A 17,101-nucleotide genomic window follows, 5' to 3' on the forward strand; every position below is an offset into this window, starting at 1 on the left:
TGTACCACTGATCTACATCAGATTTTAAAAGGTGTGTGTAGCCACGACAGTGACACCTTTAGAAGAACTAGCTTACCAAACAACATTCCTTTTGGATTTGACAATGTTGTATGAGCTCTTTGAATAGGAAAAACACTGATTGTAAGCAAGTTGTCTAATGGCTCCCATTTCAAAAGCTTGGGTTTAGGAGGCTTTCTGGTACATGTGGATATGAGAACAGATAACTTACCTACCATTGGAATAAGAGAATTTGAAAGAATGGAAAATAATAGGATTATTGTAAACATGGTGAGTCATCATATATAGTACTGTATTTTTAATAAAATTATATTTTGATTGAAATGAATGGAACATTTCGTTACTTTACAACAGGTTTACAACAGCTATTACCACAATAATAGTTTTGTTTTGTTTATGCTTTTAGTCACGATGGCAAACATTGAATCATTCAATCTTAATAACCACGATAGATTTCCTACTTTATTATACAGGTGGAAGAGCTTGTCAGAAATGTCGGCGTATCATCCTCTAGACTAAATTCTTTACTGCCATTGCCACAACACAACACCATTGTAATTTTACTCCGAAGTCTGATATGGATATTAAAATAAATATGTCTGAGGTTGTTTTATATTCCACTCCACATGTTGCCAAAAGGTGTGGCGTGCACCTCTAAAATTCTTTAGTTCAGCTTAGTATCATCTAACTGCATTTCGTTGTCCTGTACTTGTACTGACAATGAAGTTGAATCTAATCTTCGTTATGTTAGTGGACAATATCTAAGTCTCAGGTTCACTTATTTTGTTTATACTCACAAAGAGGTCGTGTTTTACGTAGGCCTACAGTAGCTGGAAGGTAGTTTAACCACATATGTGCTTAAAAACAACAGCACATTTCAGAACGTTAAACACGGATGGACAAATAAACGGCGTTAAAATGTCTTGCTTATACATCCAATGTATTCTAGAGTCTCACCACTAGAGAGCAACCAAGTCTTATTCAGTTAAATTATATTGATCTAAGTAGGCTACAGTTGAGAGTTTAGATATGGTATGTAAACTATACTTTATATAATATATATATATATATATATATATATATATATATACATATATATTTATATAATGCAGATAATCAACTGATGCCTTAAACATATAGTTTTTTAAAAAATTCGCTGCAGTTTTTATACAATTATGTTGATTTTAAATTAGTATAACAGGAACACTGTGGAAAATTGTGACAATTTATTCTACTGTACTGCTTAACTACACCAAGCACGTGTAAAAACAGATATGCTCACGGCGCACGTATAACCAAACGATGCTTTATTTTTTCCGGTTTCCTGCGGCTTACTGAGGAGTGGATACAGGACTATAAAATATCTTCCAGTTAGACCATTGAACTTTGTCATGGAAATACTGTACACGCCCTTCGTTCAAAACGCAGAAAAGCCTTCTCACGGACCGTCATTTTGCGTTGTTATAACACTTGGATACTTCTGTATGGAATTAAGTACACAATGCAATGCATACGAAGGCAGCCGAGACGCACTAGATCAGAGGAGTTATTAAATTATGAAAGGACCAAGAATGTTGCGCGGATGAATTTACAACTCTTGGGTAAGTAATGCAAGTAACTTACAATGATATTGTAACTGTAATTCTTTAGAAATTCTCAGCATTTTGACAACTAACAAAACATAATGAAGTTTTAACATGCTGATCAAATGATCGTGTTAATTTATGTATTTAAATACATTCGTATTTGATCAGGGGATTGACTGGGAATTTATAATACGACCTGGTAAGATTAGCAATAGGCGTAATGTATAAATAACATAACACACAAGGTCAATTATCAAACAAAAAACAATATTAAAAAAAATTATGATTGAGGAAAATCACGGGCCCCTACCCACTGCGTGCCCGGGTTCCACTGTACCTCCTGCACCCCGGATCTCAGCAGAAAGACAGCATTCAAGGGAAACTATGTCAAGTGTTTAATAATCCTGAAATTGATGGCAAACCTGACATCTTGTGGCTATGTACTTCTGTACTTTATTAATACGCATAGCGCTTCAATGACTGGAGGCAGTAATAAAATGGAGGTATATTGAGCAAATATATTGTCATGAGCAAAGACCAGTGTGTCTGTCTGTCAATATCTACCGATATGTCATGTTTAAACGGCACACTCCGAGTCACATGGTCATCCATCTGAAATCTCTTTTCAACTGAGAAGTCCCATCCTACTAAAAAATATTTGGTGTAGAACTGTGGTCCCAAACAAGGTGTTTTTGGACACTGTGGTACTTGGTTTAAGCCCACGGGGTACTTGAGATGACTCATGAGACTATAGGCTTGTTGGCAAAAGGCACATTTGGAGGTTCTGTAGGGGTAAATTGTGCAGGGCAAAATTCAGCTGGTGCTATAGAAACCGAAAACAGTTGGGACAACATAAAGACAATGGGAAAGTGACATCCAATTCTAACCTATTAAAATATAGAGAGCAGTCAAGCCCCCCCCCCCCCCCCCAACAACTTGCTGCACATCTGAACCTTATTTTGACTGTGATGGGTGATGAAATGTCTGACACTGTGAGGTCACTTTAGCAATTCGTTTATCAATTCTGTGTTAGAGGACCGTGGCAATATCAATGGTGATCATATGGGTAAACCTTAAAAACCTCTGCTAGTGAGCATGGCATTATAGCCCGATGCCATAGGGACAAGATGCGTCAGGGACGTCATATGAGACAAACAATGAACAACAAAGGAAAAGGGAACTGGGGATACTAAATGGGAGGGTGATCAAGGGAAAACGCCACACTGGTGAGACCACTAAGAACGCTGGTGAAAGCAATGAACCCGAGGAATTGAAACAACAGAACATAGAAACAGACTAACTAGAACCTAAATACGCTAAACATAGAAATGCAACAGCTGGAACGGCACAGGCCATGCCCGGCTGTTACATCCTCTTGCAAGACCCATGTACGGTTCAGCTTCAGTTTTTGACAGATGGCCTCACATTCTCTGTTACAAAATGGAAATCACTGATTACTCATTATGGCACATTGGCAAGGCCCTGCGGCTGCAAAGCAGTGAACAAAACATAATGCCACTGCCTCCATGCTTATGTTAGTATAAGGTATTACTCTGGGTTTCTATGAGCATCAGTAAATTTGGAGGGACAACCTGCTCTAGGTAGATTGCCAGTGGTATTTTCTCCAATTGTAGATGTCCCATCAGACAGTGGAATTAAGACCAAACTATACTAAGCATCTAATCTGTATGGAATGTTACATTTATAAACAAATGCTGTTGGAAGTTAGCTCAGATATCCAGATATACATTTTCTGTCCAAACATGTACAGAAAAATGACAGGGTATACTTGCTTTTTCACATGAGTGTACAGTATAGTGTAGCAATGAAATCTCAAGGTCAATTAAGAGACATAAATTCATAAAGAAACAAGTGCAACACAATAAATGGTCTAATAAATCATCAGTCATAAAATCATAAAAGCTGAAAGGTTCACACAACTGCCTCCAAAGCTTCTCTATGTGAATGGGCAAAGTGCTTCAATGACAGTTTGGAGGCAGTAGTGACATTTTAACAGGAGCAAATCACGTTCCCATTGTCTTTATGTTGTCCCAACAATTTTCAGTTTCTATAGCACCAGCTGTATTTTGCCCTGCACAATGTACCCCTACAGTACCTCCAAATGTGCCTTTTACCAATAAGCCTATGGTCTCATGAGTCTTCTCAAGTACCCCATGGGCTTAAACCAAGTACCCCAGTGTCCAAAAACCCCTTTGAGCAAATGCACTGTGATCAAATTGTCTGTCACTATTTGAATTCTTGTCTTCCTTTCTCTCAACTTTTCCTCAGGTCTGGAAGGGGACACGGACCTCAAGTTCCTCCTAGGGGGAGGAGAACTTTTGAAGTTGAGATCTTCCTCTTGGATGAAGGCCCGCTTCTACAAGCTGCAGGAGGACTGCCGGACCATGTGGCATGAGTCAAAAACATGTACCAAGTCCAAACAGACCTGTGAGTTATGCCCACATACTGTACGGCCATGATACCAACCACCCACATGGGTGTATAACCATTCGCCAGGCCTCTGCTGATGAGTTGTGATAAGGAAAAATAATTTGCCACAGGTAGACAGCCTATACTGCATGTTTTATCTTGTCAGACGGGATTGACTTAGCTCAGAGGGAATACTGCTCACTTGTATCTCAGCTTGTTGACACCCAGTGAAGTGTTAGGAACCACATTTTTTAAAACTCATTTTACCAGGTAAGTTGACAAGATAGTGGCAATTACAGAGTATGATAGATTTTTACTTTACCAGTTCTGGGATTTAATGTACATTTTAGCAGGCACTTTTATCCAAAGTGACTTAAGTACAGGGATGTTTTTCCCCGGAGCAACATAGGGTAAAGTGCCTTGCCCAGGGACAAAACGACAGTTGGCCCAGTCAGGATTCAAACCGGGAACCTTCCAATTACAACCCTGACTCCCAATAACCACTGAGCCATTGTAGCTACCTTTTTGTTACTGGTCAGATGCACTAACCACTGGGCAACCTATGCCACTACAGCATAGTCATGAAATGATTCCAATATTCTTTCTGTAGGAGATGAATGATTGGCTATGGAAAAACAATAGTGAATTAGTCAGTGCACTAGTTGTTATGGTCAAGCTTTAATCCATTTATGGCAGCAAGATAGATCACTATCAGCCTGATTCTGGAATTTTCTGTAGGTGGTTCTCAGGAAACCTTTCTGTGAATGGCCACATAGCCTGACTGAAGAACTGTACTGAATCAGCATACCTGGGGATTAGGTTTCCCCCACAAAGACAGCCTAAGCACCTGAATAGAACTCCCTGCTTTGGCTGTCCTTGTAGGAGAACCATTTTTTGTTCCAGGTATTACCGGTTTTCTACTTGGACCTAAAATATGCTCTCTGGAAAGAAAAATTCTCCCTGTACCCCAAAAACATATTTCCAATTCAGACATCCAACACATTTGAGACACCTTTCTTTTTTTAGAGAAACATTTTCTGGATGCTAGGTGTTATCTTTTGCGGCGAGGTTTAACTCTATTAAGTGTACGTTGAAGTAAATCCTGTATATTGTTCGACCTAGACCCATCTGTAACGGGTTATCCCGTGTCAAAACGCTCTTTGTAGAAGGACTCTATCTCTTTAGAAAGAACCATTTTCTAACTCTTTGTTTTAAGGCTTGGCCTACACCCTTTACTCTGTGTCCTGATGTCACCTCTGTGTCCTGATGTCAGGTGCGGAGGCAATAAACATGACGTCAACCCAGAGGGTTTGATAGTAACTATGGTTACGTGTGTTACTGATTTTCCTGTCTGACCCTTACGGACTTCTGATTCATAGACAGGTGTGTTTCCAATGGCTGGTGTTTCACTAACATTTCTTGAAGCTCCAGCTTCCGCTGAGCTTTCTGTCCGTGTGGGTTTCCAAGTATCGAAGGTTGGCATTCAGTCAAACCTGCCATAGCAATGTTTACACAGTGTCTTAATTTATCCCATGCCCAAACTTCTCATTCTGAGAGTGAATTAGCCCTGAAAGTAGTTATTGTTTTCTAAGCAGTATTGCAGGGAAGTTGATGAGATAACTGCGAAGTGAGCTACAATGTAAACACAAGAACATGGGTTTAATTGAATTCAGCCCTTCATCTTTGTGCTTCAAAGATGCAGTCTTGAACAATAGTGGACAAACTGTTTCTTTAAACCTCCCAATTAGGTCTGGATGTGAAACATTTAGTTTCTCTCTTCATAATGTGTACGTAGTATGTCTATTACACATGAAATTCCAGGTTTGAAAGCGAGTGGTTTTGTTGACATGGGGCAAATATCGGCACAAACCTGATGTAGTACAACACTTTTGGGGACCCATTGGGTCCCAGTGGCCAATAATGATGGAATGAATCTTTAAGTATGAGTGACATACATTACATTAAAGGTTTAGGATATACCATACTAGTTCACATTTCCAGTTTGTATCTGCAGGTGCTGGTCATAAAATTTGAATATCATCAAAAAGTTGATTTATTTCAGTAATTCCATTCAAAAAGTGAAACTATTATATTCATTCATTACACCCAGACTGATATATTTCAAATGTTTATTTCTTTTAATTGTGATGATTATAACTGACAACTAATGAAAATCCCAAATTCCGTATCTCAGAAAATTTGAATATTACTTAAGACCAATACAAAAAAAGGATTCTTAGAAATGTTGGCCAACTGAAAAGTATGAACATGAAAAGTATGAGCATGTAAAGCATTCAATACTTAGTCGGGGCTCCTTTTGCCTGAATTACTGCAGCAATGCGGCGTGGCATGGAGTCGATCAGTCTGTGGCACTGATCAGGTGTTATGAGAGCCCAGGTTGCTCTGATAGTGGCCTTCAGCTCTTCTGCATTGTTGGGAAATCTGCATCTCCATAAAGTTGGTCAGCAGCAGGAAGCATGAAGTGCTCTAAAACTTCCTGGTAGACGGCTGCGTTGACCTTGCACCTCAGAAAACACAGTGGACCAACACAAACAGATGACATGGCACCCCAAACCATCACTGACTGTGGAAACTTTACACTGGACTTCAAGCAACGTGGATTCTGTGCCTCTCATCTCTTCCACCAGACTCTTGGACCTTGATTTCCAAAGGAAATGCAAAATGTACTTTCATCAGAGAACATAACTCAGCAGCAGTCCAGTCCTTTTTGTCTTTAGCCCAGACGAGACGCTTCTGACGCTATGTCTTGTTCAAGAGTGGCTTGACACAAGGTATGCGACAGCTGAAACCCATGTCTTGCATTTGTCTGTGCGTGGTGGTTCTTGAAGCACTGACTCTAGCTGCATTCCACTCTTTGTGAATCTCCCCTACATTTTTGAATGGGTTTTGTTTCACAATCCTCTCCAGGGTGCGGTTATCCCTATTGCTTGTACACTTTTCTCTACCACATCTTTTCCTTCCCTTCGCCTCTCTATTAATGTGCTTGGACACAGAGCTCTGTGAACAGCCAGCCTCTTTAGCTATGACCTTTTGTGTCTTGCCCTCCTAGTGCAAGGTGTCAATGGTCGTCTTTTGAACAGCTGTCAAATCAGCAGTCTTCCCCATGATTGTGTTGCCTACAGAACTAGACTGAGAGACCATTTAAAGGCCTTTGCAGGTGTTTTGGGTTAATTAGCTGATTAGAGTGTGGCACCAGGTGTCTTCAATATTGTACCTTTTCACAATATTCAAATTTTCCGAGATACTTAATTTGGGGTTTTCATTAGTTGTCAGTTATAATCATCAAAATTAAAAGAAATAAACACTTGAAATATATGAGTCTGTGTGCAATGAATGTATACATTATACAAGTTTCACTTTTTGAATGGAATTACTGAAATAAATCAACTTTTTTATGATATTCAAATTTTATTTATTATGTATTTTCTAGGAAAATGTTAGGCACAAATGTAGCGTTTGCTTGTATGCACTGAAGACTCAATAAACAAAAGCTTCAACTCTTAGCCAATTTAGTGTAGAAACAAAATTGGCTAGTATTATTTTTTTGTGCTAGACTAGTACAATATTAACATAACCTAGTTCTTGGGAAAGAGAAGACTTGAAATTGTCGTTTAGCATTTTGCACATTTCCTGTGGTTTCCTGTTAATATAAGTAATTGTTTTCACCAGACTTTCTCAAAGGGATGTAGATTGGGTTGGGCAGCACTGTTACTTCAGTGTTAAGTGTACCATGTTGCTTTTTGGAGTAGTCTGAGCAATCCACTGGTGTACAATGAACCATGGTTTCATCCTCCCACCTGATCAGTTTCCATCGAGGACATCTCAGCGGTGCGCGCGGGCCGCCAGTCAGAAGGTCTGAGGAAGTACACAGACGAGCTGCTGGAGGGGAGATGTTTCTCCATCATCTTCAAGGTACCTTATGCCTTCAAAATATTATTTTTTTTTCAGTTTACTGAGTATTCAATGGTTTAAAGAATTTCAGACAAGCCTAAACGCAGAGATGAATAAAAACAACTGTCAATTAAATTCATTATTGTTTCTCCATTACTCTCAGGGCAGGAGAAAGGACCTCGACCTAATAGCCAGCTCAGATGAAGAGGCCAAGCAGTGGGTCACCAGTCTGGAGAAGATCATGTCCAACTTGAATAACCTCAACTGCCAGCAAAAGACCCAACAGTATCCTTCAACACAAATATTGAAACAGCCTCATTATAATTATTACTAGAAGTACTTTATACTTTATTTATCAAGCATTGGTTTAATTTGAAACTACGGACTGAATATGTCAACAAACCATATTTGCATACTAACAAGTATAGGCTTTTCCACCAGTCCAACAGAAACACTTTTTTAAACTAAACGAGTCACGTAGAAGTAGCTGATTTGTAGAATCTGGTACTGTGGTAAAAGCCCGGAACAAAACCTGAAAGTGTTTGTATCGTTCTCAGTGGGAGAGCTGGCCATCTGTAGTAACAAATAATGAAAATTGAGTTAGATTTAAATACAAGCAGTAATTCATATTGCCATACTGGGCCATTATGGTTTTGTTCTGATGGGTAGCATAGGTCCGATGTTTCGCCCAAAATCAGAACTGTGATGCCTGTGTTATGGTACCCTATGTTACTGTGGTTTCAGTCCTTAAGACAGTCCTTTTTCAGTTGGATCTTCAACTGCTTGAGAAAAGCAGACAAGAACTGTGACAGTCAGCTGAGCCTGGAGGAGCTGAAGGACTTCCTGCATCAGATCAACATTGAGTTGGACGACCTATATGCTGAAGATCTCTTCAGGGTAAAGTCTGTAACCCTCATAGCGCATGTAATCCTCAGAATAACACCAGATGAAATCCTCACCTTTTAGGTCTCACATTTTAAAATAGGCCCTTGCTGTGTTTATAGTTATGTGATGAATGGAAATGTCTTCTGCCCCTGTAGTCTGCTTCTAAGACGCAGACCAACAGCTTCATCCACAAGGCAGCTAGTAATAATTCCCATCACAGATGTAGCACCATAATTAGCATCACAGAGGATTCTGACATTCAGAAAGCAACACCATTTTGATCTACCTATTGCATGAAAAATACATTAAATCACTGTTATTTCCATCCGGTAGCAATGTGATAAGTCTAAATCTGGCTATCTGTCTGAAGAGGAGATAAAGACCTTCTACAACCTGCTGACCCGTCGTCAGGAGATAGACGAAATCTACGCGGAGTACGCCAAAACCACAGGCTTCATGAGTGCTGAAAACCTATTGGACTTCCTGATTAAAGAGCAGAAAGAAGAGGCAACCCTAGCGGATGCAAATAGACTTATTGACCAGTATGAACGGGATGATAAAGGTGATTATCACTTCTTCTTTCGGATGTAATTTCGAGCTGTTCAGATTTGATTTGCGTATCAACAGAAAACCAAAAGTTGATATCACAATCTGAGTTATTATTGCTTGGTTTCTCTGCAGCCAAAGAGAAGCAGCTGATGACCAAAGATGGCTTTCTGATGTACCTCCAGATGTTTGAGGGTCTGGTGCTGAATCCTACCCATAAGGCCGTGCATCAGGACATGAACCAGCCTCTCAATCACTACTTCATCTCCTCGTCTCACAACACATACCTGATGGAGGACCAGCTAACAGGACCCAGCAGTACAAAGGCCTACATCAGGTATTAATTACAGACACCACCTAGAATGCATTTTACAAACCCATCATGGATTAACCAGTTCCAAGTCAACTGTTCTGTTGTCAGCCTACATGATTAAACTGCTCTGGACCAATTTGACAGGTTTATCAGCTTTCTTGTATATTCCTATGCAAGACTTTGGGCAGTGGGACCCATTAAGACCCTTTTAGATGTTTGCATCAGTGAATGAGTCAAAGTCAGGCCAGTTGTTCTCTCTCTCCGTAGGGCTCTTGTAAAAGGGTGTCGCTGTGTAGAGCTGGACTGCTGGGACGGCTCAGATGAAGAGCCTGTCATCTACCACGGACACACACTAACCTCCAAGATTCTCTTTAGAGACGCCATCAAAACCATCAAGGACTATGCCTTCAAGGTATGTCAGTCTTCAGCGGAAATAGTTTTACAAACAAGACTGGCTACAAACATACCTAGCAGTTTATTCAGCTGGGTGATACAATATATTATCATAACATTCCATGGTTGAATTTTAAGTTCTATGCCGGGTACCTTATGATTGTTTTTTATACATGCTACCCCTTTGTAATGTCATTCCTTAGCACAGCATGCACTGTAATACTACATACTGTATATCCAATATTGATTGTTAACCCATCAGTGTTAAAATCCATAGTGTTACTTTTAATAATCACATACAATGGATATCCAAAACAGCATACTTTTATCTCAGGAACATTCCAGAAGTAGACATTTTTTTCTTAGCCAAATGCAGACAGTCATGTGATACAATGACTATGGAGTTAAAGTACAGACTATTTTCATCCATATTGACTGAATCATTTAGAAATTGCAACACGTTTTGACATTTGGCATTTTGTCCCCCCAATTTAGGGTGCCAAAAGGATATTGACAACATGTTGCTCAATATGAGATCCACTATGTGCCAAGTTTTAGTCTTGTTAGATGGTTTGCACGTTTCCTGTCCTTTTTACACAGTCTTATTACATCTAAATCTTTGTATGCTAGGGTTTTGACTGTACTGACTCCAATCTGTCCCCAGACTTCAGACTACCCAGTAATCCTGTCCCTGGAGAACCATTGTAGTGTGGAGCAGCAGAAGGTCATGGCCAAGCATATGAGCTCCATCCTGGGTAGTGCTCTGATCACTACCCCTCTGGAGGACCAGATGCCCACTGAATTCCCCTCCCCAGAGGTAATATGCTACTGGATATGCTGTCTGTGTGTGTTTTTCTGTGTTTGATCGTGGTGCAACGTCGAGCGTGGTGTGAAGTCGAGTGTTATATGACATGGAACGGCAGATGACAGGCAGTCAGAAACTTCCACGATCCGTCCAGGGCTTTGAATGGAATGACATTGTCTGGTGTTTACCAAGAATGGACAAACACGTCAAGTCAACTGCGGTCCAGTGGCCCCCCCAAAAAAAGAATGTACTGATAAGAGAGTGTATGGAGAATGTCAGGAATACTGCAGGATAGCAGGTGGCCACAAAACAGCAAATAATGACAAAGTACTATTCACACAGTTCTAAAGGGACAGGGGTTCAACCAGTAACAGATGGTTACCTAATTAATGGCCACTTCTATTCTGTATCACATTATTACGGTAGTGGGCTAACACATCAGGAGAAATACTTTTAGGCATAGTGAATTCTCGACATTTTTGTTACAATTTGTATTGATAACATGTTGTAGAAAAATGTCATGACCTCAAAAGATTTTGGAATAACTTTAAACCCGTTTTGGCTCATGATCACCTGTTTCACGACGACTGGCTGAAATTATCCAGCTCTGAAGGGCATCTCAGTAGGCTTACAACAGGTATAATTATGTATTTCATAGGCACTGAAGGGGAGATTCCTAGTCAAATGCAAGAGGTTGAATAAATTGGAGGTCTACTTTACCCGTGAGGCAGCAGCTGTAAACGATGACACTTTGACAGAGGAAGAGGATGAAGAGGAGGATGAGGAGCAGCAGAAGGCCAAGGTAGGAGAAGATAGGCCAAACCTACAATGACTATTGAATTCTAGTAGTGACATATTACTGTCTTCAAAAATAGAATCCCTATGTTCTGTGTTTTTGCCCTTTAATGGCAATGATTTAAATGGATCAAACTGCATTTCTGCGGAAACAGGCAATAAAAGCAAATCTGCTGCACAAAACAGGAAAGCCATTCATCCCAACCTGTTGTCCAGTATAGACCTGAAGGGCGTGCTTGTTTTTGATCTGCAGAAGTGCAAGAAACTGAAGATAGCTAAGGAGCTGTCAGACATGGTGATCTACTGTAAGAGTGTCCCCTTCAATGGCTTCCAGGATGCCAAAGACAACCTGGCCTTCTACGAGATGGCCTCGGTCAAGGAAGGGAAAGCCATACAGCTGGCTGAGGAGTCTGGTGAGCAAGACCGCATGTTTCTGTAAGCAGGAGTGTAACGCCCACCTTTTTATTTTGTGAGACAGTTTCACTTCCTGTTGCAGAAAATATTTAAGGATTGCTATCTTTTTCACCATTAAAGGAGATCAGTGTAAATCCAGTCTTATTGTACTACCATATTTATGATGTGAAGGCTTTGTTAGATTAATACAAAGGCAGATTATGTTGAAAGAGCAATAAAATCCTTAGGAACTGATTCAATGTTACGATTGTAGACTTTATGGTATCTGCCGCAGTTCTCTTTTTGTGGGTTTTATTGAAACCTTTGAACTTTCTGAACTTGTGGTAAGCTCTCTATTGTTTAAATGTCTGTGGAAAATTAAAAAGATTCAATAAAATGTTAATAGTAAGCAAACAACACTGTGGTAAGGTGATATGCCATTCCTGTATGGCTTATTTACATATCTCTATTTGTTTGTCTCTCCCCTGTTACAGCCAACTGCTACATCCGTCACAACGTGGACAAGCTGAGTCGTATCTACCCAGCAGGGTTGAGGACAGATTCCTCCAACTTTAACCCTGTACCCCTGTGGAATGCTGGCTGCCAGATTGGTAAGATTAAAGAACAGAGGGGCCATGGCTAGAGGACAGGTTTTAATATGGTAAATTGGACTACATTTTGCAATTAAGCACCCACCCAATTAAAAGTCATGCAATGCTGTGGGAAATATTGTGGAAAATCCCTGCATCCATGCTTGCACCATTCCAATGCTTTGACATCCATGTGAAAAGGAAAGGGATTTTATTTCTTCACCCTTGCCAATATTTCGGAGTTTCAAAACCTTGGTGTATCATGGGCAAATTGGGATTGACTGATCCACAAATAATAATGAGTCGTTACAGTGCAAGGTGATTTGTAGATCGGTTAGTCACTGCATGTTGAACACGCCCATGATCTCGTCCTGTTCCCCTATCAGTGGCCCTGAACGTCCAAACACCCTGTCCCAACATGGATTTGAACCAAGGTCGGTTCCTGGTCAATGGAAAGACAGGATACATCCTGAAGCCGGCCTACATGAGGGACCAGATGTCCGAGTTTGACCCCATCACTCTCACTAGGGGACCATGGCTACAGCACAAGACCCTACACATCATGGTCAGAAACCCACTTCTGAAACCTCTGGCTTTTCATTTACAGTGGCTCTCAAAAGTCAGACTGGCTCCCACACCTTGTTGCTTTTTTTTTTACACTGATGATAAAATTCTCAACTTTTACTATGTTTTGCCTTGTTATTCCCAGATCATCTCAGCCCAGCAGCTCCCCAAAGTGAACCAGAAGAAGACCTCTGTTGTGGATGCCCTGGTTAAAGTGGAAATACATGGGGTACCTGCTGATACTGCAGAGAAAGAAACGGTTCATATTGTGGACAACGGTATGAAGTTCCATGCTCACACATACCGTTCTGCAGGACTATTCAACTCCAGTCCTGGATGGCAAAATAATTTTACTTTTACCTAGTTGTTAATTGGACTCAATCCCTTAATAGAGTGACTGAAAACATGAAGTGTTTTGGCCCCCCAGGACTGGAGTTGAATAGCCCTGTCTGAGCATTAACACTGTTGAACAGGCTCCTGAATTCAGCACATGCCATTTAACTATTGGCTTATGTACATGTTTCCTGTGACTCCTTGACTTTGGACCGGACAGGTTTTAACCCGATGTGGAATGAGAACTTCCAGTTTGATGTGCATGTGCCAGCGCTTGCCCTGGTCCGCTTTGTGGTCGAGGACTACAACTATGCCTTTGATAATGAGTTGATCGGACAGTTCACCCTGCCATTCACCAGTTTACAGTTGGGTAAGTTAGTAGCATCACTCTGCCATTTACCAGTTTACAGGTGGGTCAGTTCATAGTATTATGTCATTCACCAGTTTACAGGTGGGTCAGTTAGTAGTATTATGATGTCTTTCACCAGTTTACAGATGGGTCAGTTAGTAGTATTATGTCGTCATCACCAGTTTACAAATGGGTCATTTAGTAGCTGTAAACCACAGATGTCAAACCGGTTCCATGTAGGGCCATGTCTCTGCAGGTTTTTGTCACCAGGTGCATGCAACTGATGATGTAGAGCAGAAAACCAGAAGGCTCCAGACCTCATAGGGTGGAGTTGAACAACCCTGAATGAGGCCCCCTGTGAAATCAGTTTGACAGCTGAGCAAAATTATTTGAAAGATGCCTTTTTAACATCTCTTAAACCAAGTTGTACTAAAAATATTTTGTTAGTAGGGTAGGCTTCCTTCAGTCCCGTCGGCCTAGTAATAAACTGGCTGTCATTCGTTTATAGGCAAATCATTGTCTGTACAGTGGGTATAGAAAAGAATCACCCTCCTTTAAAATAATCACATTTTGTTGCTTTGCAGCCTGAAATGAAAACGGACAAAAACTATTTTTGTTTTATTCAGCTGTATTTACAACTCATAACATCCAAGTGAAAGATGTAATACCAACTTGTAAGGAAATAAAATATATAAATAAAAAAACTGAATCACTGAGTTGGAAAAATAATCACCCCTTCCTAAAAATGACTTGTAAACTCAACCAGGTGTAGTTAAATCACCTTCTCAATAGCACACAAAGCCAATTGACTTTCAACTGTGATCAGCTGTGGTCATTTTGATTAGCTCAGCATGAAACAAGCTTTTCCTGAAGCATTTCAGTTCTTGGTAGTACAACTGAAGAAAACTATCAACTATGGGTGACAAGCCATTGTCAAAAGATCTCCCGGATAATGTTGTGGACAGGCACAAGTCAGGAGATGGATACAAAAAAATTCAAAGGCTTTATCAGTGCCTAGAAGCACAGTGAAGTCTATTATTAAGAAGTGGAAGGTATTTGGTACAACACAGACCCTCCCTGGGTCAGGACTTCGCTCCAAACTGGATGAAAGAGCCAGGAGGAAACTGGTCAGAGAGGCTACCAAGAGGCCTACAGCAACTCTGAAGCAGTTTCAGGAATTAATGACAAAGAGTGGTCATTGTGTGCATGTGACAACAATATTACAAATTCTCCACAAATTTGGCTTGTATGGGAGGGTTGCAAGAAAAAAGCCACACCTCAAGAAAGGCCACATGCAGTCACGACTGAGCTTTCACAAAACGCACCTTGAAGATTCTAAGGCCATGTGGAAAAAGGTTTTATGGTCAGATGAGACAAAAATTTCATTATTTGGCCTCAACGCCAAACGTTGTGTCTGGCGAAAATCCAATACAACTCACCATCCAAATAACACAATTCCTACAGTAAAGCATGGAGGTGGTAGTATCACATTATGGGTTGTTTCTCTGCAGCAGGGACTGGAGCACTTGTCAGGATAGAAGAAAAAATGGATGGGGCAAAATACTGTCAAATTCTTGAGGAAAATCTGCTGTCCTCGGCCAGAAAGTTGTCAATGGGAAGAAGATTTACCTTCCAACATGACAATGACCCAAAGCACACATCAAAACTGACCACAGTGGTTGAAGGAGAAAAAGGTGAATGTCCTTGCATGGCCTAGTCAAAGCCCAGACTTAAACCCATTGAAACTCTGAGGAATGACTTGAAGACAGCAGTCCATAAACGGTCACCATCAGATTGAACTGAACTTGAGCAGTTCTGCAAAGAAGCGTGGTCAAATATTGCAACGTCTAGATGTGCAAAGTTAGTAGAGACATATCCCAACAGACTAAAGGCTGTAATTAAAACAAAAGGTGGTTCAACAAAATACTGACACAAGGGGGTGATCCTTTTTCCAACTCAGTGATGGTTCATTTTTTTTCTGACATGTTGGTGTTATATCTTTCACTTGGATGTTATAAGTTGCACTGAGTAAATACAGCTGAATGAAACAAAAACTGTGTCTGTCTTCATTTCAGGCTGCAAAGCAACAAAATTTGATTATTTTAAAGGGGGGTGATTCTTTTCTATACCCACTGTACAAGTCTGTACTATGCTTTTCCTGTCTGTGTGAATGGATAATTGGACAGTATTGTCTCTTCACTGACATTGCAAAGAAAGTCTCTGTTATAACAACATAACAAGGCAACCTAAATAAAGCCCCGTTACGGTTTGTCATCCACACTGCTGTTTATTGACTGGGACAATTGTCTTTCTGTTTAGGATATAGGCACGTGCCTCTATTTAAGGACGGAGAGCCTCTTTCTTCAGCAAGATTGTTTGTACACATCATGATTATGGATGCCTAAAACACTACCACTTCAGGGTATGTGGGCTTTATCCTGGCTGACACCTGATTTCAGTCTGAAGGGGTGTTTTGCTGTTGTCCATTTAAATTAAATGCATTGTCAATAATAATTTTACCAAAGCACCTCCCCAAGAAAAAAAGAAAAAATTAACCAAATAATTTTCTGAGCTAATATTTTGGTACAGTAAAACAGGTTCCGGTCCCGACCTGTGAGACACAGCTCTCCATTCACAGTCAGTCTCTTGGGTCTTTACAGCTCTTTTTACCTGCATTTCTGTTGTCACGTTTTTTTTTTATAGATATATATTTTTTTAGCTGATTCAATAATTGTGCAGTAATTATCTTTGTTACTTTTGTGAATAGGAAGAAATTAACACAGACTAGTTTTTTAACCTGGAGGCGAATCCATTGAATTATGCAAATCACTACGTTCAATTGGTTTGCATGTTAATGCTATGAATTAATATGCATCATGTGTGATGTCACCCATATAGTGTTATATAATACATGTTTAACTCTGATTAAACCTCCAAGACTTGACTGTTAGTGTGAGTAGTTCATGACATTTGTATTAAAATGTGTGCGTCTCCACTACAGTGGGGGGGTGGGGGTTGTGTGTGTCTCCTCTACACTGGGGATGTGCTCGTCTCCTCCACACTGGGGATGTGTTTGCCTCCTCCACACTGGGGGGTGGGTTGTGTGCGTCTCCTCTACACTTGGGGGGGGGGGGGGGGGGGGGGGGGGTTGTGTGGGTCTGCTCTACACCGGGGACGTGCTTGTCTCCT

At 40.5% G+C, this 17,101-nt stretch overlaps 1 protein-coding gene across 1 annotated transcript; it reads left to right on the forward strand.

Annotated features, from left to right (window-relative positions):
• The first annotated feature begins 1,405 nt into the window (after nt 1–1,405).
• Nucleotides 1,406–16,862, forward strand: plcd1b (phospholipase C, delta 1b). Its single transcript, XM_010891834.4, has 16 exons — nt 1,406–1,619; nt 3,894–4,052; nt 7,861–7,967; nt 8,110–8,231; nt 8,714–8,843; nt 9,165–9,393; nt 9,513–9,714; nt 9,958–10,102; nt 10,748–10,900; nt 11,547–11,690; nt 11,937–12,096; nt 12,571–12,687; nt 13,053–13,231; nt 13,376–13,508; nt 13,784–13,933; nt 16,232–16,862. Exons 1-16 carry the CDS (start codon nt 1,520–1,522, stop codon nt 16,315–16,317), a joined length of 2,316 nt encoding a protein of 771 aa, XP_010890136.2. The 5' UTR covers nt 1,406–1,519; the 3' UTR covers nt 16,318–16,862.
• Nucleotides 16,863–17,101: the final 239 nt, after the last annotated feature.

The sequence above is a fragment of the Esox lucius genome, chromosome 3 (genome assembly GCF_011004845.1).
Source record: "Esox lucius isolate fEsoLuc1 chromosome 3, fEsoLuc1.pri, whole genome shotgun sequence".
NCBI lineage: Eukaryota > Metazoa > Chordata > Actinopteri > Esociformes > Esocidae > Esox > Esox lucius.

Excerpts from the sequence above, each read along its gene's own strand:
- plcd1b (XM_010891834.4), top strand. The coding sequence starts at position 1,520 with ATGCAATGCATACGAAGGCAGCCGAGACGCACTAGATCAGAGGAGTTA. Across the intron at positions 9,715-9,957 it reads AGTACAAAGGCCTACATCAG|GGCTCTTGTAAAAGGGTGTC; the intron begins GTATTAATTACA and ends CTCTCTCCGTAG. Across the intron at positions 12,688-13,052 it reads GAATGCTGGCTGCCAGATTG|TGGCCCTGAACGTCCAAACA; the intron begins GTAAGATTAAAG and ends TTCCCCTATCAG.